The sequence below is a fragment of the Ammospiza caudacuta genome, chromosome 18, assembly GCF_027887145.1.
Source record: "Ammospiza caudacuta isolate bAmmCau1 chromosome 18, bAmmCau1.pri, whole genome shotgun sequence".
Classification (NCBI taxonomy): domain Eukaryota; kingdom Metazoa; phylum Chordata; class Aves; order Passeriformes; family Passerellidae; genus Ammospiza; species Ammospiza caudacuta.
This window is the reverse complement of record NC_080610.1, coordinates 4354059-4372371: the sequence shown is the minus strand read 5'-3', so window position 1 is coordinate 4372371 and position 18313 is coordinate 4354059. Positions and strand designations below refer to the sequence as shown.

General features: G+C 43.7%; 1 protein-coding gene across 2 annotated transcripts; it reads left to right on the top strand.

Moving 5' to 3' along the window:
* Positions 1–1372: 1372 nt before the first annotated feature.
* On the top strand, positions 1373–18111 carry SMPD4 (sphingomyelin phosphodiesterase 4). Of its 2 annotated transcripts, XM_058816611.1 has the most exons (19): positions 1373–1449; positions 2004–2090; positions 2706–2848; positions 3004–3079; positions 4027–4135; positions 4735–4787; positions 5326–5477; positions 6492–6624; positions 7243–7314; positions 10695–10784; positions 13046–13191; positions 13631–13721; positions 13992–14092; positions 14373–14536; positions 15133–15338; positions 15880–16113; positions 16788–16919; positions 17065–17193; positions 17661–18111. In XM_058816611.1, the coding sequence occupies exons 1-19, from the start codon at positions 1411–1413 to the stop codon at positions 17985–17987; spliced, it is 2484 nt and encodes an 827-aa protein (XP_058672594.1). In that variant the 5' UTR covers positions 1373–1410; the 3' UTR covers positions 17988–18111. The 2 variants fall into 2 exon arrangements, with proteins under 2 accessions (XP_058672594.1, XP_058672595.1); XM_058816612.1 differs by lacking the exon at positions 10695–10784.
* The last annotated feature ends 202 nt before the right edge of the window (positions 18112–18313 follow it).

The window sequence follows — 18313 nt, the reverse complement described above, 5'->3', positions numbered from 1 at the left end:
GTACATCTCTTTAATATAGTATAATATAATGTAATATAGTATAGTTTAATAAATCAATTGTTCAGCCTTCTGAATCAATAGAATCAGACACCAATCATTCCTCACGTCGGAGATTTCCTGTTTTACTATAATCACCCACTGAAAACACACCAGCTCTACGTTTCCTTAATTCCTGACACTTTCACAGCCAAGTAAACACACAGCAGAATCCTTGCCATCAGGTCCAGGAGCTTTTTCTGGAGCTAAAGCAGCTCGTTATCCCCATCTGGAGGAGCAGTGTTCACTCACAGCCACTCTATATCTACAAAGGGATGTGTAGGACACGGCAGGAATCCCACCAGGACGCATCACACCCAGCAGAGGACAGCCCTGAAAAACGCCTATTTTATGACTGGCTTTTTGCAAATATTCAAATGAATATTATATGTGCTATGTTAGAAATTGATGCTGTGTTAATTTTCTTAAGTAGTGTGTTAAATATAGTTTTAGGTTATAGAAAATGTTAAAATAGAAATTATGCTATGTAGGATACTTTTTTAAAAGAAAGGACTCGCAGCGAGATAGCAGCCACAGGACACCTGAATTTTTCAGAGAAAAAGAATTTATTGCTCTCTTCTCAGAAGTAATTAACTTCTTCCTGCCTCGAAGGTGCTGTTAGGATTCAGAGGAAGAAGTTAACAATAAGCAGACAGAATCCTGTGTTTGAATGGAATTTATGCATCATGTATGAGGTGTATGAATATGCAACAGGCTGTTGTTTTTAAGGGTTAATCCTCTGTTAACGGGTGTCCTTTATCAGGCTTATTTTGCCCAGAAAAAGGTACCCGGACGTCCGTAACTCTTTGTCTCTATTGTCTCTTATTGTCCTAATTCAAATTGTCCAAATTATTATTACTCTACTTGTATTACTCTTTTTATAACCATTTTATTACTATTAAACATTTAAAATTTTAAAAACGTGATTAGTGTTTTTCACAAACACCTTCACAGGGGCAGTGCAGGGACAGGCACTGATCTGGCGACCAGGAACAGAACTCGAGGAAAGGGCACAAAGCTGAGCCAGGGGAGGTTTAGGCTGGATACTGGGAAAAGGTTCTTATCCAGAGGGTGGTTGAGCACTGGAAGAGGCTCCCCAGGGCAAACCTGGCGTAGTTCAAGGAGTGTTTGGATAAGGCCCTGAGGCAGGCACAGGGTGGGATTGCTGGGTGCCCTCGGTGATCGCTGAGGGGCGCTCCCGGCTCGGGCCCTTGCCCGGCTCTGCCACGGCCGCGGCCCTGCCCGCCCTCAGCGCGGGCCGGCTCCATGGCAACGCCGCCGTGACGTCATCCGCGCGGGCCGTGACGCGCAAGGGGCGCGCGGGCGCGGGGAGCGAACGGGGTCCGCGCTGAGGGCCGGGAGCGGAGCGGCGGCATGGCCGGGCCGCACCTGCAGCAGCCCAGCTTCCTGCTGGTGAGTGCGGGGACACGGCCTCCTCCTCCTCCTGCTGCCGGGAGAATGCACCAGGGACAGGACGGGCCGGGCCGGGCCGGGCGGGCACTCAGCGGTGTCTCGGTGCATGGAGCTGCTGTCCCGGCCGCTGCAGCCCCGGGTGTGGCGGGAATGCTGAGGGGGGACTGTGGCGGTCATGGCCGCGGTGAGTGCTGTCCTGAGGGAATGCTGAGGGGGATTGTGGCGGTCATGGGCGCGGTGAGTGCTGTCCTGAGGGGGGATTTCGGGGTCATGGCCGCGGTGAGTGCTGTCCTGAGGGGGAATTGTGGCGGTCATGGCCGCGGTGAGTGCTGTTCTGAGGGAATGCTGAGGGGGAATTGCGGGGTCATGGCCGCGTTAGGTGCTGTCCTGAGGGAATGCTGAGGGGGGAATTGCGGGGTCATGGCCGCGTTAGGTGCTGTCCTGAGGGAATGCTGAGGGGGGATTGTGGCGGTCATGGCCGCGGTAGGTGCTGTGCTGTCTTATCCTGCCCTGCCCGGCTGCCGTGATCGCATTTCCCTTGTGGTTTGTGCCAGGCCACGCTGAAGGCGGATTGTGTCAACAAACCGTTCGCGCAGAGGTGCCGCGATCTGGAGACGGTCATCGAGGAGCTGCCTGCCAAGGTGAGCGGCCCCTTGCCTCTCCAGGACCTCCCTGCTTGGCGTGATTCAGGGAAACTGGTTTTTATATTACTGCTTAGATTGTTCCTCTCTGTCTTATCAAGACAATCTGTGTGGAACGGGCTGCCCAGGGAGGTGTTCAGGGAAGTGGTGCTCAGTGCCAGGGTCTGGTTTACTCGGTGGTGTCTGGTCACAGGATGGACTCGATGGTCTCAGCTCTTTTCCAACCTAACTGATTCTGTGATTCTGGGTTTGGGGGACCTCCAGTGAAACAGTGGGAATGCAGGGTTGCCAAGAATTAAGAACCTTTTCTAGTCATTATAGTGTTGTTTCATTTCACTTACCTTCATTAACACTTTTCAGCCTCAATTTACAAAGAAAACTTGTTTTTAAAATGTGGCAAATAACTGCAAATGATGCTGATGAGAAATCAGGATAGCTCTCCCATAATTGCCGTGTTATAGTGCAATGTTTTGAATGGACAGTCTGCCCAGTGATAACCCAGAAACAGACATAAATAAATGGCTGACATATCTCTGTGTGTTCTAGTACATGCAGGAGAGATTGTCCAAGTGAGGGATTGTGCACATCAATTCTTTGTGTCTGTTTTCCCTGCAGGAACTCCATGGCATCTTCCCATGGCTGGTGGAGAGCATTTTTGGCAGCCTGGATGGCATCATCGTGGGCTGGAACCTTCGCTGCCTGCAGGGAAGAACAAACCCTAATGAATATTCTGTGGCTCTGGATTTCCTGGATCCCAGGTGAACTCATTCATTTCAGCACAGATTAAGAAATGGATTGGTGAACAATGACCAGTGTTTGGCCTCTTTTCATTGTGCAGACTAAGCTCACAGAAGTGAGGCAGCAGAGGGGTTTTTATTTACCATGGGATTCACTTTCTGATGTTTGTTTGCAGTGGCCCAATGATGAAGCTGGTTTACAAACTCCAAGCAGAAGAGTACAGATATGATTTCCCAGTCTCATATCTTCCAGTGAGTAACTGAATAGTTTGTAACAAGGGAATGTAGTTGTTGTGGAAGCTGGTGGAAATTTGCCTGCACTTTGTACCTACGTTTCAGTGCAGGCCAAAGTGTGGCCTCAGTGCTCCAGGTTTGGAGCAGATCCATTTCTTGAAATGGCTCTTGAGTGGAGCAGGAGAGTTCCCAGCCATAAAATCTCTGGGAGATTGTGGTTCTCAGCAGCTGGATGTGTGTGTTCAGCCAAGAAAGCTGCACTGTTATTCTTACTCTGTCCCCAGAGGGAGTTGTGTGGTGTAAGAATCCATGTAGTACAACAGTGTGGTTATTGGTAGTTGCAGGATTGAAAGTCATTTTTTAAGCTTATCCCAGGGCAGAGCCTTCCCTGCCTTTGCTGTGTGCCTGTGTTAAAGGTCTGACTGCTGTCCTGGATGTGAAGTGTCACATTTCCAGCAGAGTTCATCTGTTCATCTGCAGAGTTGTTTTGCTGTGTTTCTTCTATTGCTACCACCCACATGCTGTCTGCAAATTGGTTCAGATAGTCCTACAGGCTTTGACAAACAGAAACCTCATTTAAGTAAATGCTAATTGTTGGTACACACCTCAGTTACCTGGACAAAAGCAGCAGCCAAACACCAATACTCTGCTGCTCCCACTCCAACTGGGAAAATTACTGTAAAGGCTTTTTTTAAAAAATACTGAATTTAAATTTAGAAAATACTGAATTTTCATTTTCAGAGAGAAAGTTGACAGTCTTCAACTTTCCCTGTCCAACCCTGCATCTGGGCACAGAACTCCTGCAATGCAATAAAATCACTGAGCTGAATGTACAGATCACCCCAGAATGCTGGAATGCACAATCTCACTATCTGAAAACATATTTTGCAGTATGCTGAGTACCCAGATTAATGTTCCATTACTCTGTAATGAAATTATAAACATTTCCTTACTCTCTCTTTCAGGGCCCTGTGAAGGCTTCAATACAAGAGCAAGTTCTACCAGAATGTTCTTTATACCACAACAAGGTCCAGTTTCCTTCATCTGGGGGTTTAGGTTTGAATTTGGCTCTTAGTATCCTTTTAATTGTTGAGTATCTAATTATTTTTTTTTAAATATCTAAAACTGAGAGATCATGAGTGTTTCTGTTAAACATTTCTTATCTATGTGGGGTAAATCATGGTCATGCTGGAGAGTTTAGGCTGATTAGGAATGTTTAGATTTACAATTTAAAATAAACGTGTCCTCTTATAAACCCTTCTTAGAGAAATTTCTGGCCTTAATCAAGTCAACAACAAAATTCCCAGTGTTTCTCAGCAGAGCCTGTATTTCACAATTTTTGTTTTTGTAACTGCTTGTAGTTTATGCAATATGGCAGGAAAAGGGCACGTTCACTTTGCATTTTTGGAAGCAGTGTAGCTGTAGCTGGGCTGGTTTCAGTTTGAAGTAGTCAGATGTGCCAGGAGTACAGAACACTTTGTCACACAGAGAACACCTCAATCACCAATGTTTCAGCCAGCTGCAGAGCAAGAAGCCTAGGCTGAATTTGCACAAAAGCTCTAGCAAGGTACATTAGCATTGAAAAGGACCAATGTGGTGTCTATTCAGCACCTGCCAATATCCAACTGCTGTACCTGCTTTTTATTATGTGATCCTTAACTCTGTTCTTCCAGATCCATTTGAATACTACATGTTTTACTTTGCAATCAGTTTGATTACACAGAAGGTAAGTACCTTTCACATTTTTTTCCCTTAAAATAGTATTGGCCTTTCTCCATAATACTCTAAGAGCCTGCTGGGGTGCTGTGTAGCTAAATTAACAGCAGTTTCATCTGTTCTGTTGGAATTTTTTATTGCTTTGGTTCACTTGGTGATCCAAGACTGGATAATAAACAAAGTACCTCCCTTGGATTCACCAGTGAGCAGCCATGGCAGCAAGGAGCAGGCAGTGGGTTCCAAATGGTTTCTGTCCCCCTGTACCCAGTGAGGGTTTCTCTACAGTCAGAACCACAGTGTGGTGCTGTGGGCTGTGGTTCTTTGGTTCCTCTGCCTGTTGTTCCCTCTCTTCTGCCTGGTTGCAGTCACTGCTGCAGCAGCCCTTCTCTCACAGCTCATTTTCCTTTGCTCCAGGGGTGTTTGCTGCCAGTTCACCCTTTCTAACACTGGGCTTCTGCTTTTTTATGCTGAGGGGGTCTGACATCACCCCCAGCACTGCCTTAAAGCAGCAGTGTTTAACCCCAGGTACATCTGTGTGTCTCTTGCAGAACTCACCTGCCACCCATCATGTCAGCCCTTCCAACAGTGCTTATTTCATCCTGGTGGACACATACCTCAAGTGTTTCCTGCCCACAGAAGGAAGTGTCCTTCCCCCACCTTCTTCAAACCCTGGGGGAGCCATCCCTTCCCCTACTCCCAGGTAATGGCTCCAGTGTCAGGGGCAAATTGTGGGAACAGTGCAGGCAAAATATGGCTTGTTGGAACTGTCTTGGTTTGGAAAGACAGGAGTCTGGTAAGGAAGGCAGGAGCCTCCCTTGACTTGGAGAATTTAAACCCTCCCCACCCTTCCAAATTGCTATAAATTTTGAATTAAGGGGCTCTCAGGCAAAAATGTGGGAGCAGGAAATAACAGATCTTTAATAGGGAAGAAAAAAAAATAAAAGGATAAAATAAACAACGCAGTACACTAGAACAACAGTGACAGAGTCAGAGCCCAACCTGACACCCCGTGGGTCAGGGTGTTGGTGGCAGTGCCATTGGAATTGTGGCTCAGCCCTCCTGCAGTGTCAGGGGTGGTTCTGCTGGAGCAGGGATCCTGTAGAGAAGGATGTATTCTTCCTCTGGAGATCCAGTGGAAGGAGAGGCAGCTGCTGTTCCTCTGGGGAATCCAGTGCAGAAGCCGTGCTGGTGTCTCAGAACCTCTGGATTATATCTGGGTAGGAATGCTTGGCTCCTCCCTCTGGGCTCACATCTCCCAATGGGATGCTGTAGTTCTTATCAGCCATGCAGTGACATTCAATAGCTGTTATCAGCAATGTCCCCTCCCAAGGGAGGTGTGAATGTGGTCACTCAGAGAGAGAGATAAAGCAAACTGCCCACTTGACAAAAGATAATTTGCCATACAGATGGTAATTGAAAACATCTTGCATTGCAATTTTCAACAGGAATAAAATCAAATAGAAAACACCTCCACACTTCATCTGTATGTACTTATTACATAGGAACAGTGGTGCAGTGCTTGGTTATAGTTAGAGTTGAAGTAATTGGTAATTACAGGAAGTTGCAGAAGTTTGAAATGTGCAATCAATTATGCAGTTTGAAAGACTGTTTCAAAGTGTATAAAATACTGATTCAAACAATGATGCATCCCTCCATCCCCCTGTGCTGCACCAAGCCCTCCTGACCTGTGTCATTCCGTGCGTTTGTCCTCCAGGTCCCCAGCAGTGCCTTTCTCCTCCTATGGCATGCACCACACCAGCCTGCTGAAGAGGCACATTGCCCACCAGCCCTCTGTGAACGCTGACCCAGCCTCCCAGGAGATCTGGAGATCAGAAACACTGCTTCAGGTACCTGCCATTTAAGGAAGGAAATGCCCTGCTCACTGAGGGATCTCTTCTTGTTAAAGCACTGGCAGATTGGCCAGTTTGCTTTAGCTTGGTTTTGGAATTGAGCAGTGCAGCTGCTGCTTCCTGTTATTGCAACAAAGAACCATTGTGAGATGTTAAGTTGTAGCTTGGAAAGGCACTTAATACCTTTTCTTAGACTAAGGATCTAAGGCATTTGAGTATTTTTTTCTGGAAAAGTTTCTGCATCTGATTTTCTTTTTTAAATCTTACACCACTTTTCTTTTTTAAATCTTATACCACCACTGCAAAAGCAAAGGTTAAACACAGCCAAGTTGGTTTTGTTCATTATCAAGGGAAGGAAAAGAAAATCTGGATTTAGCAGTTATTCTGAAACAAGTTCCTATCGTGCTGCTGAGCTGACAAATTGATGCCTGGCAGATGCTGGGAGTTTGTCATCTCAGCCATTGGCATAACCTGGAACATCTTGAATAGGTGCTGCCTATTTGCCAGTACAGCTTAGTTTTCAAGTTGTATACTGTGGTCTTTCTTATATTATCTTCTGACTGACAGTGTGGGATTACTTCTCTTTCCCTAGCTGAGAAAATATTTGTTTTACAGATCTTTGTTGAAATGTGGCTCCATCATTACTCACTGGAAATGTATCAGAAAATGCAGTCCCCTCACGTCAAGGTAATAGTTTGTACTGCTCTCCTGAACATCACCTGGTGGTTGAGCTCTTACCTTGGGGTAAATCTCCTGTTGTGTGCCGAATTTATTTTTGTGTATTGGTCCAAAGGAAAGAAATAATTTACCAGAGTAGCTACATAAGTGTGCCAGAGTTGATAATCCAGTTACAAAGAATGTTGTGAATAAGTGTGTCATCCAGATTTGCCTTCATTGCAGAAGTTGTGTTAGTTTTGTTCTGTTTTTGTTTCTTTTTTTTGTTCAAGATGAGTTTGTGGGATGGTCACAACAATCTGAACATCAAAGTATTAATGATTGAGAAGATGCCACTATAAAACCATTGTGTTAAATCCCACTGGGGCAACATGACTGCTAAAAATAGCCCAAATTGATTTCCAGCAGAGATAGCAACTGTTACTGAAATACCAATTAGTAATTTCTAACATCCATAACCATTTTTAGCCTAAATCCAAATTTTAAAAAATCTTTCTAAACTGCTATTTTTATTGTTTCATGTTCCAAAATATGCTTTTCACCATAATGGTGTCAGAAGCAGTTCTGTAGCTGCAGAATTTGGATTATCTGACAAGCTCTTGCTCAGATAATGCACTGTTGTAAGCAGTTTGTGGTGGCCTGTTCAGTAACAAACTACTGCATGTAAGAAGTGAGTAAGTGTTGGGGAGGCTAAGACTGAAGGCATTATAAATGTAAAGGGAATTTGAAGGAGAAAATTCTGATCCTCTGAATTCCCTCTGGGTCACAGTGGGACTTTCATAGAAGGGGAGAGAAATAATAAAAGCTACTCAGGATTTATTCCTGTGTGGAAGTGCAATATGGGAGTTGACTGAAAAATTCTAATCCTTCACTCCACAGGATATGAAATAAAACACATTTATATTTTGCTAGGGAAAAACATTGGAGAGCTGAAATGTGATGGGTTTTGTCTTTTACTCTCAAAGTTGAGGTCAAAATGCTAACTCACTAATGTTGCAAAGTCTCCACTTGGGACTCCCAGCAGCATGGCTGTGCACCTGTGATGGAAAGGCTTTGCTTGAAGTTCCTTTGGTCTGTCTGTCTGTCCAGTCTCTGTGCATCAAGCGCTGTGCTTAGGGCAGAAATGATGATTGCTTTAAACTTCTCTCCTCTGTTCACCCTCTGTATTTCAGATGCTTTCTTCTAGCACTAGGGAGCAGCAGTTGCAGACAATGACTCTGCACCTTATGGTGGAGTAGGGCCTAGGTAGAGCTTACAGTTCTCTGAAATCAGCACTTCAGGATCCTCCACAAGGTGTGTTGAGCCACAGCCTGAGGCCATAACTCCCTGATGGTATTTTAGTTTCATTTTTGATGGGAAGTAATCATGAACATGTAAAATAGGAAGTCTTCCTCTTTGGGGGGGGGGGTGGAGCAGTGGAATGGGGGACTGGAATTCCCCGTGAGATACATGAATGGATGAAGGATCTCTCCTGCAGGACTGAGGAAAGGTTCCAGATCAGGGCAGGACTGTTCATTAGCCTGTGATGCTTAAACTGAGCTTTGTAGTCTGGGTGGGCTGAGGGAGAGCAGGCTGCCTTGTAGTTCCTCAGATGAGCAAGTAGAACATCCAGAAGCAGAAGCTCTGTTTTAGCACAAGCATTAAAGACCTTGACTGGAAACCCAAGATGGCCCTATTCCTTATTCTTAAATTATTGACAATTCTGCAGGTTCACTTGATAGCATCCAGCCTTGTGTGTGCTTGGGAGGAAGGGAGTTAGTGACGTTCAGTGCTGGATCTAGAGCTGTTTGACCATCACTGATAGGAAATGGCTGCATGTCTGTTTTGGAAGGTGGGGTGAGGTTCTGCAGAACTTGCTCACTCTGTCCAGCAGCCAGATTTGTTTGCTGTCATGGGCCAAACAGATCTCAGATAAGTAACTTTCTTGAGAAGGAGAGTCACAGATTTTTCTTAAGCCTTGGTAATGTCATCACAGACTTCCCTTTATAAGTAGAAGGCAGTGGAATGGGAATGAACAGTAAACAATTTCTTTTGAGAAGATACACATTACAGCTTTGAAATCTTCTTGGATCTGCTACGAACCTGAGGTTGATGCTATTTGCTATGCTGTCATTGTTTTCCCTTTTAATTCAACTATTTTCCAATTCTTTTGTCTGTTTGTTTTTTCTCTCTCTAATGATCTAGAGTCCAAGTGTGCAGCAGCTTTTTTCCTATTCCCTTCTGCTGTTACCACAAGAAAAACTTAAAAAGAAGTAGTTTGATCAAACTTTATGTCATGCTTCCTGACCTTCCAAAGCTAGGTGTTCAGCCCCCAGCACTGCATGTGGAACAGCCATGAAAATCCAGGGGGTTGCAGGTTCCTGTGGCAGGGGAGTCAGTCTGGAAGCAGAAAATCTGCCCAAGCTCTTGGGGAGCCTGCAGGAACCATCCTGCCACTCCAAGGGTGTGGAACCAGAAGCTGCCAAACTGGCAGCAGAGGAGATGGGGTAGAGGCTGTTTAAAGACAGCAGAGGTGTGATCTGGAGAGTTAGTTTAGATGCCTGACAACAGTCATTGGGGTCTGTGTAGTGTACATTTTTTGTTTTATGTTTTTTCATTAATTTCATACATGTGTGTCACTGTTGCTACAGTATCCTCTTCACTGTCATAGTCAGAAAATGCTGATCAGGTTGTTCCTTCAAAAAGGGATCTGGCTGAGGCTTGCAGAGACTTCATTGTTATGGCAAGGTGCCTTTTGCATCAGCATACCTGTGCTAGGTATATCTATGCCTTTTTAGATGTGTAATGTCTCCCTCACAGCAAAAGTAATTTCCTTGTTTGAGGAAATTCACAAGACCCGCACCCTTCACAAATAGCCTTTAGTAGAGAGAAGACACAGGATTTCTCTGGACAGGAAAGTCCAATTTGAACTTCTTCCACATACAAACTGTGCTTCTCCAGCAGAACAGGAAGAAATGACAAAGTTTTCAAAACAAATGTAAAAAAGCTTGCAGAATATTGCCCTCTTACTCCATTTTTAATAAACAGTGTGTAAATCCTTGTTGCTGCAGTTCAATTCGCTTCTGAAATGGGAAATTTATTTGGCAAAAGCTCCATATCCCCCACTAGTCCTTGCTCTGAGCTCAGAAAAGACAGCGGCCAATTTTTTGATACTTGCTCCCAGTTGTATTTCTAAGTGGATAAGAAATACTATGAATCAATCTCCTCAACACCAGAAAGAAGAGGATACTGTGGCTGCAGTTGTTATTGTGATATGTTGTCCCTGACTGTATTTGTGATGTTCATTTTTCCCCCCACCCTTCTTCCTTGGGCTCATTCTCACTTTTTTTTTTCTCTTGCTCTCTTCTCTCCTTTTTTCCCTCCCCCCTTCCTTTTTGTTTCTGTTGTCTCAGCTGGAGGTTCTCCACTACCGACTCAGTATCTCCAGTAAACACCACGGTAGTCCTGCCCAATCCAGCTACCAGGCCCTCCACGCATACCAAGTATTACCATCTTTTCATTTGGTTTCCTTTTTTAAGAATCTTGTTCCATCCTATAATCTGCCAAGTGTATTGGTGCTGGCTGTACAGCAGCTCCTTCTGCCAAGGTGTGGTTTTGTAATTGGGAACGTTGCATTGAAATTCACCAAATTGGTCAGTGAAACTGATACTGAGAGATGTTAGCAAAGGTGATGGAGAAAAGAGTTAAACTCTAGCATGTTATGAGGACTGATTGGAAACTGTATTTCTAAAAATGCATTTTTGCAATGTAAGACTTACCAGCTATGCTGTTTTTTGGCACCAAAGCTGTCTCCACCAATGGCAGATTTCTGCCTCTCACTCAGTAGTCATTTAATCAAACCTTGCGTGGAAGAAAAGATCAGAATTTGCATGGCTGTCACCCAGATTAAGGTAGGTAACATCTGGGGGTTTTTAGCCAAGGAAATGTCATTGGATAATACTAAATTTGTGGTGGCAATGTCAATTTGGCTGTCCACTTTTGCAAAAGCACAAGTGGTACATTTGCAGATTGTTCAGGAAATGTGCATGCAAAAACATTCCTGTTGGAACAGATTGCTGATTCCTCTTTTCCTACTTCAGCCCTTTATTCATTGGGTCTTCATTTTGGGAATGGGGAGGGTTGAGCTTATGTACTGTAAAGCTCTTTAGCCCTACATGGCATTTCCCTGCTCTTTAATCCTTTTTTTTTGTTTTGATTTGTTTTAATTAAGTGCTATGATATCTCAAGGTGCTGTTTAGAAAGGGACACAGAAAGTACTACCTTAAATCTATTTTACTTTATATTAATGTAATTACTGTATTAAGAATTAACGGTGGTACACATCCATCCTGTACAAAAAGGTTTAACAACAAAAACACTTCTGGGGAAAAGTAGTTTTTAGACCAGTGACATTCACAATGGTGGTGATCCAGGCTAAGAGGAAATTGTATGTGGAGAAACTACTAACATCACCCAAAATGCTGTATTGAAATAGGGTGGTTTTCTAAATTCCAAAGGTACCTTCAGGGGAGGCTTGGGGCTTTTAAAATTACACCTTTCAAGGCCTGTATCAGAGTACTCAGCCTCTGTAAAGGCTGTGGAGATCCTGGTCCAAGGACCACACAGCTTCTTGGAGTTCTACCTTCTGCATAAACTCATCAGGACTGTGGGAAATGTGCTGATACAAGTTGGAGCTGTCAGAAACACGCCCAGCCTTCATTAGAACTGGTAAAGGTTTAACCCTCCCTCCCTTAGGAGAGTCCCAGGCCTGGCTGCACTGCAGGGCTGTGTCTGTCATGGAGCCTGCAGTGAATGTCACAGTGTGTTCAGAATCTCAAATCTCAAAAGGCATCTGCTGTGCCTCAGGCATTGCTGAGAGAGGACATAAACACTGACACTGACACTCCCTCCCTGCCTCAAGCACTAGAAACTTCTTGCAGCTAATCCCACACACCTTTCCAGCACTTTCCATTATATTTGCAGCTGTAAGTTACATTTCATGTACACCATTCTTCTCAACTTTTGTGAAACAGAATACAAATCTCAAATCTGCCTTCAGTGGTGGATTGGTATTAGCTCACTACTCTTAGAGCAGATTACAGCAGCAATGGAGTTTGTGCTTTGAAGCAGCACTTCTGTGCCTCGTGCACCTCCCTGCTGTGTCACACTCCTCACAGTAACATCACTGTGGCTCACCATCACTCCTGGTGCTGCTCCCAGCCAGGCTGTTCTCCCCTGAGGGTGCTGGAACCAACAGGATCTCACAGGACTCAGACCAGTTCCTGTTTTACTGTAACTGTCCAGGATTGTTCTCTCCTGTAAGGCCGATGGTACCAGCCTAGGAAGGAGAACTCAGTACAGCCAGCCATGAGTATAAGCAAAGGACCTGCTGTGCTTCTGCAGCAAGGAACTTGTAGCCATAATGAAAGGCTGAATATTCTTTTTTCAGAAAAGGGTAAGTCAAAATCTACAAGTTATTATGTTCTTTAAAGCTGGCCCAAAATTCAGTGCATTAGAGAACTGTAGATAACTTTTCTTACAATCCAAATTTGCTGCTGTTTCTTAGTGAGCTGATGGCAGAAGATTGATGCAGCTTTTCCTGGGGAGCAAACCTGTCCAAAATCAGGTGGCACCAAACTATGGTGAAGAACCTAGAAGGAAAAGAGCATTTCCTATATTTTGATCTGAGAATATAATTTTCCTGAATTCCCTGGACATTTAGCAAATGACACTCATTAGTGCCTCTCTTTTGCTTTGAATCCAGGAGTCATTCAAGCCCACTGAAGAACACGTGCTAGTGGTAAGACTGCTTGTGAAACATCTGCATGCTTTCAGCAACAGCCTGAAACCAGAGCCTCTCTCCCCTTCAGCCCACTCCCACACAGCCAGCCCACTGGAGGAGTTTAAAAGGTTGGTACATGAGCATGTCTCTGAAATGTACAGAACTGGAAAGCTGAGCTTTCTCCATGAACATCTCAGCTTTCCTTGAGAGGTTGAATTAGGCTGTTTTGATGCTAAATAGAGAAGTACATTATTAAAAATACATGAGAACTAATGGATTATGTTTTTCACATCCTCTGAGGGAGGGCATCTTCAGCAGCAGCTATTGCACCAGTCTATAGAGGAAAGAAAATGCTACCAGAGAATTCTGGCCAAAATTAGTTTAGTATTTGGTATTTAATAATTTGAGTTGAAATTCAATGGCTTGAAGTAGTTTCAGTTTAAAAGGAACAAATTTTGCTCAGTTCTTTCTCTATTTGCATTTGTGGAAGTGTGCTGGGTTGGGTGTTTAGTTTTCAAAATTTGCTACCAGTTTTATGTATGTGACTGTCTTTGAATCTCTTTGCAGGGTTGTGATTCCTCGGTTTGTCCAGGAGAAGCTTTATATCTTTTTGCAGCACTGTTTTGGGCACTGGCCTCTGGATGCCTCCTTCAGAGCAGTATGTACTTGCTTCTCCACTTAGTCTGTACTCAACAGAACTACTTATTAATTACTAGGACTAGTTATTAGTTACTAGAATTAGTTATTAGTTATTGCTGTTTAGCAGCTGTTTCTTGGTCTTTTTTTGTTGTTGTTGTTTCTTGGTCATCTCTCTTTTCTAGACCAGTAAACTTTATATAACAAATTTAAAAATCAACAAAAAACCCTTCCTCCCTTCTTTCCAGTAAAGTCCTGGCACTCATGTGGGTTTATGTGTGACTTTGCCCAGGTTCTTGAGATGTGGCTGAGCTACCTGCAGCCCTGGAGGTACGCGCCCGAGAAGCCCCCGCAGAGCACGGAGCCTTTGCCTCGCAGCGTCTCAGAGAAATGGTGAGGAGGGCAGCAGCTGGGGCTGATCTGAGCCAAACCTGAGTGAAACAGCAGGATTTCAGGAACTGTGCACCAACCTGAGTTAAATTCCTCAGTTATTCCTAGAGAATGATTTCTTAGAACACTAGTTTTTGTTCTGAGAGTATTCTTTTCTCTCAATGTAAGTTGACCATCTTTCCAGAGACAGTATAAAACATTCCCTTAGTGCCTTATTTGATAGAAGACAAAATAACACTTCTTTAAATAGCTGTACTCACAAATCCTGTACTCACTTTGACAGGGCTGCCTTCATTCAAGAGAACCTGCTCATGTACACCAAGCTGTTTGTGGGATTTCTCAACAGAGCTCTTCGGACAGACTTGGTCAGTCCAAAAAATGCCCTCATGGTGTTCCGAGTAGCAAAGGTCTTTGCTCAGCCCAATCTAGCTGAAATGATCCTCAAAGGTAAAAGGATGCTTTGACATCTTCTGTTGTCCTGTCTCAATCTTTCCTCACAATAGTTGCATCTCATCTCATTAGCAGAAGTGCACTTCTCTCCCATTTTTCATGCTCTTTTCCCATTCAAAATCTGTCTTCATTAATGTGTCTCAATTGGTTTAGTAAGTCTATAGTTCTCTTCTAATCACCATAGATTGCATTTCACAATTTTTCTTTAAAGAATAAAGAGCCCAATTAGAATTGTCAGTTTTTCTTACACTTGTATTATTTCATTACATACCTCAAGATTTAAACTTCATATATCTCTGAAAGTCTCTGTACTTAGTAAAAGAGTCATGCATGCATTTCAGGATAATTAGGATATAGTGAATTTGGGAGTGGTGAGATTTGACAAGTATCAATATCTGAAGTATGTTTCTCCCCTGCCTTTTGTTGAAAAATATTACGAATTTTAAATGCTGCTTTGTATGGTCTGCATTAAGTGCAGGCTGACATTTCCTGCTCTGGGCAGAGAGAAGTAAGTAATGAACACTAATTAAGGCCTCCTTCCCCTGCAAGACCAGTGTTATGCAACCATCATCAGTTCTTTTTTCAAATTCCAGGAGAACAGTTATTCCTGGAGCCAGAACTTGTGATTCCCCACCGGCAACACCGACTTTTTATGAGCCCCACTCTTGGTGGGAGTTTTTTGTCATCACGGTCTCCAGCTGTTACAGATGCCTCATTTAAGGTGAAGAGTCATGTTTACAGCCTGGAAGGACAGGATTTCCAGTACAAACAGATGTTTGGCACAGAAGTCAGGAATTTGGTAAGCAACAAGCTCCTTTGCACCTGCCTTTCTACTGTGACAGATGTTCCTCAGTGCTGAGCATCCATATCAGAAGCTGAAAGTAGAAAGCTTCACACCCTGCATTACTGAATAATTTAGTTTGCTTTTGGACCCTGAGGGGTCTCAGTCCAGCACAGCTGTAAAAATCTGCTTCTCTTTGATAAATAATAAGTTAATGTAACAGCTTGCTGCCTTGGAGCAGGACATGGTGTTTCCTCTCAAACATGCTTACTGTGATCTTCTGATTCATCAGTACCTACCAGCAACTCAGACAAAATCAGCAGGAAAATTTAAAAAAGCAGCTGAAGAACCTAAGCAGCTCTGAGGTTTTTTAAATGCTTCAACAGAACTGCCTCTGCCCTATTGGAAATCCTGCTAACAGCACAAACCCATATGCACTAAGGGAGTGGGTTTGCTGGGATTGCTCTCACTTGCAGCTGTCAAGGCACAGTTTTATCCATGTATTGATGCTTACTAGTCCTTTATCTTCATCTCACACAATTTTTGGTGTTTGTTTTAGGTGTTAAAACTGGCCCAGTTAATTTGTCAGGCACAGCAGACAGCAAAGTCCATATCAGACCATTCTGCAGAGACCATGGCCAGCCAGTCCTTCTTCTCATGGTTTAGATTCACACCATCTGACATGAATGGTTCCTACACAGGCAATGACCTTGATGAAATTGGGCAGGACAGCATCAAAAAGACAGATGAATATTTAGAGAAGGCACTGGAGTATTTGTGCCAGATCTTTAAGGTAAGTAACATCTTTCTAAGAACTTGGCAGTGAGAACAAAAGTCAGGATTTGTCAAATGTACATCTGTGTCTCTTGTACTGTGTGGGGTCACAAAGCTGTCCAGAGACCTTGCTAGTAAATTTTAACATCATCTCAACTTTGCCATTTTCAATGTAGATGGAATCAGGTGTTTTGAATTTCTAAGTATCAAACCTACTTTGTTTAAGTGATGACTCTTCTGACTGTATAATTTACACCAAACCTGTTTATACCAAGGTGTCCTCTTGTTTCCAAACAGGCAGTTTTAAAAACTCTCCTGTATCTTCTAAATGTAGAGCTGTAAAAATACAACTGCAGCTATGGACAAACTGTTAAACTTGAAAATAATAGATTATTTTCTCTGCAGCCACACTCCCTTGTACAGAATTGCCCTAGGAGACAGCTCTTTGATACTCCTTGAGAGCTAAGGGAGATACAAACCAGAGCACTGATCTAGAACTGGACAAGAACAAGCAAATCTGGAGAGGTTTATCTCATTTTAATGTCTAACTGAGGTGCTCTTAAACAGTTCTTGTTATCTGAGCTGGCTGTCAAAGACTTCCAAGGCTAATGAGTTTGTGAAGTGAGAAATAAATTAAATAGAGGGTGGATCAAACACACCTGCTTTAGAAGTGTGTTATTGATTCTTGCATAGCTGAGTGAAGCCCAGCTGACCCAGATGATGATGAAGTGTGGGACAGCTCAAGATGAGAATGGAAAGAAACAGCTTCCAGACTGCATTGCCAGTGAGAATGGCCTCATCCTCACCCCCCTTGGCAGGTACCAGGTGAGAGAAAAACTACTCCAAATCACTGCCTGGGCTGTTCTTGAAAATACAAGAGAAATGCACCTTACCTGGGGCTGAGAGGTGCCAGTACAAAGCTGTTTCAGGTGGGAGCTGCAAGTTGAGGTGTTTCTTTTCCCATTTGTAGATCATAAATGGCTTAAGAAGGTTTGAGCTGCAGTACCAGGGGGACACCGAGCTCCAGCCCATCCGCAGCTACGAGAACGCGGCTCTGGTGCGGCTCCTGTTCCGCCTGTCCTCGGCGCTCAACGAGAGGGTGAGCACAGCCCTGCCCCTCCTCCTCCTCCTCCTCCTCCTCCTCCTGGCCTTCCCCCTGCACGTTCCTGTTCCACCTCACCTGTACCTGTGGGACACTTGGTTTGTTCTTACTCCATCTTCTCCACTGTGGTCTAGATGGGTGTTGTCTAGTAGTATTAGCCTGCTTCTCTACCTGTCATTCTGCTTTTCCTACACAAAACATTGCATTGTGATTTATTAAGGGACTCATGGTTGATGAACAAGGGAGTAACATTCATAGTGAATGCTTCTAAACAGGAAAAGTAAATTCTTTTCTTAGTGCAGACTTGCCCTGTGTTTTCATACCTAATGGTTTTTATACCATTTCTGCTGTTAAAAAGTGCAGTTTGATCCCTATAATGCTCATTCTCTATATTAAGAAAATCATAAGTTAGTTCCTCCTGCAAATGCTGTCATAAAGTAACTTCTAAATGCCTCTTCCCTCAGTTTGCAGATCAGATGGAAGTGCTTTGCTCCAGGGATGATTTTGTTGGCAGACTGTGTCGCTACCACCTGACCAACCCCCAGCTCATACAGAAAATCAGGTACAGCCCCGTGGTGAGGGACAGAACGAGCCAGAACTGGGGACCCAGGATCAGCCTGAGGTTTCTGGCCAGCTACAGGACTCTGATCTCCCTGCTGCTGATCTACTTCCTTGCATCCTGGTTTCATATTGGGCCAGTTGGCTGCACATTCATTATCCTAACTGGATATTTTCTGTATGCTATAATAATGACTTTTTTCTTTGAAGGATGGAAACCACATGAACACTAGTGTCCTCTTCCTGGCTTCTAGAAATAAATGTTTTAAGGATGAGCCTAAGATTCCATGACTAAAATGTTTTAATTATATCAGCTCTTCCTAAAATATTTTTTAATACTAAAGTTAATGGAGTTTTATAAACATTGATGTGGCCTTGTCAAGATAATCAATGTAAATTTTATTTTTATAAAAGTCTTCCTGTAGACTCGAGTGGATATATTGTTTGGGTTTTTTTTTTTTTTTGAGGGGGGAGGAATGAGCCATGAGTATTTATAAAACTGCAGTGCTGCCACAGGTGCATCATCACTGACCTCCTGACCAGTTCTTCCAGTTCACTG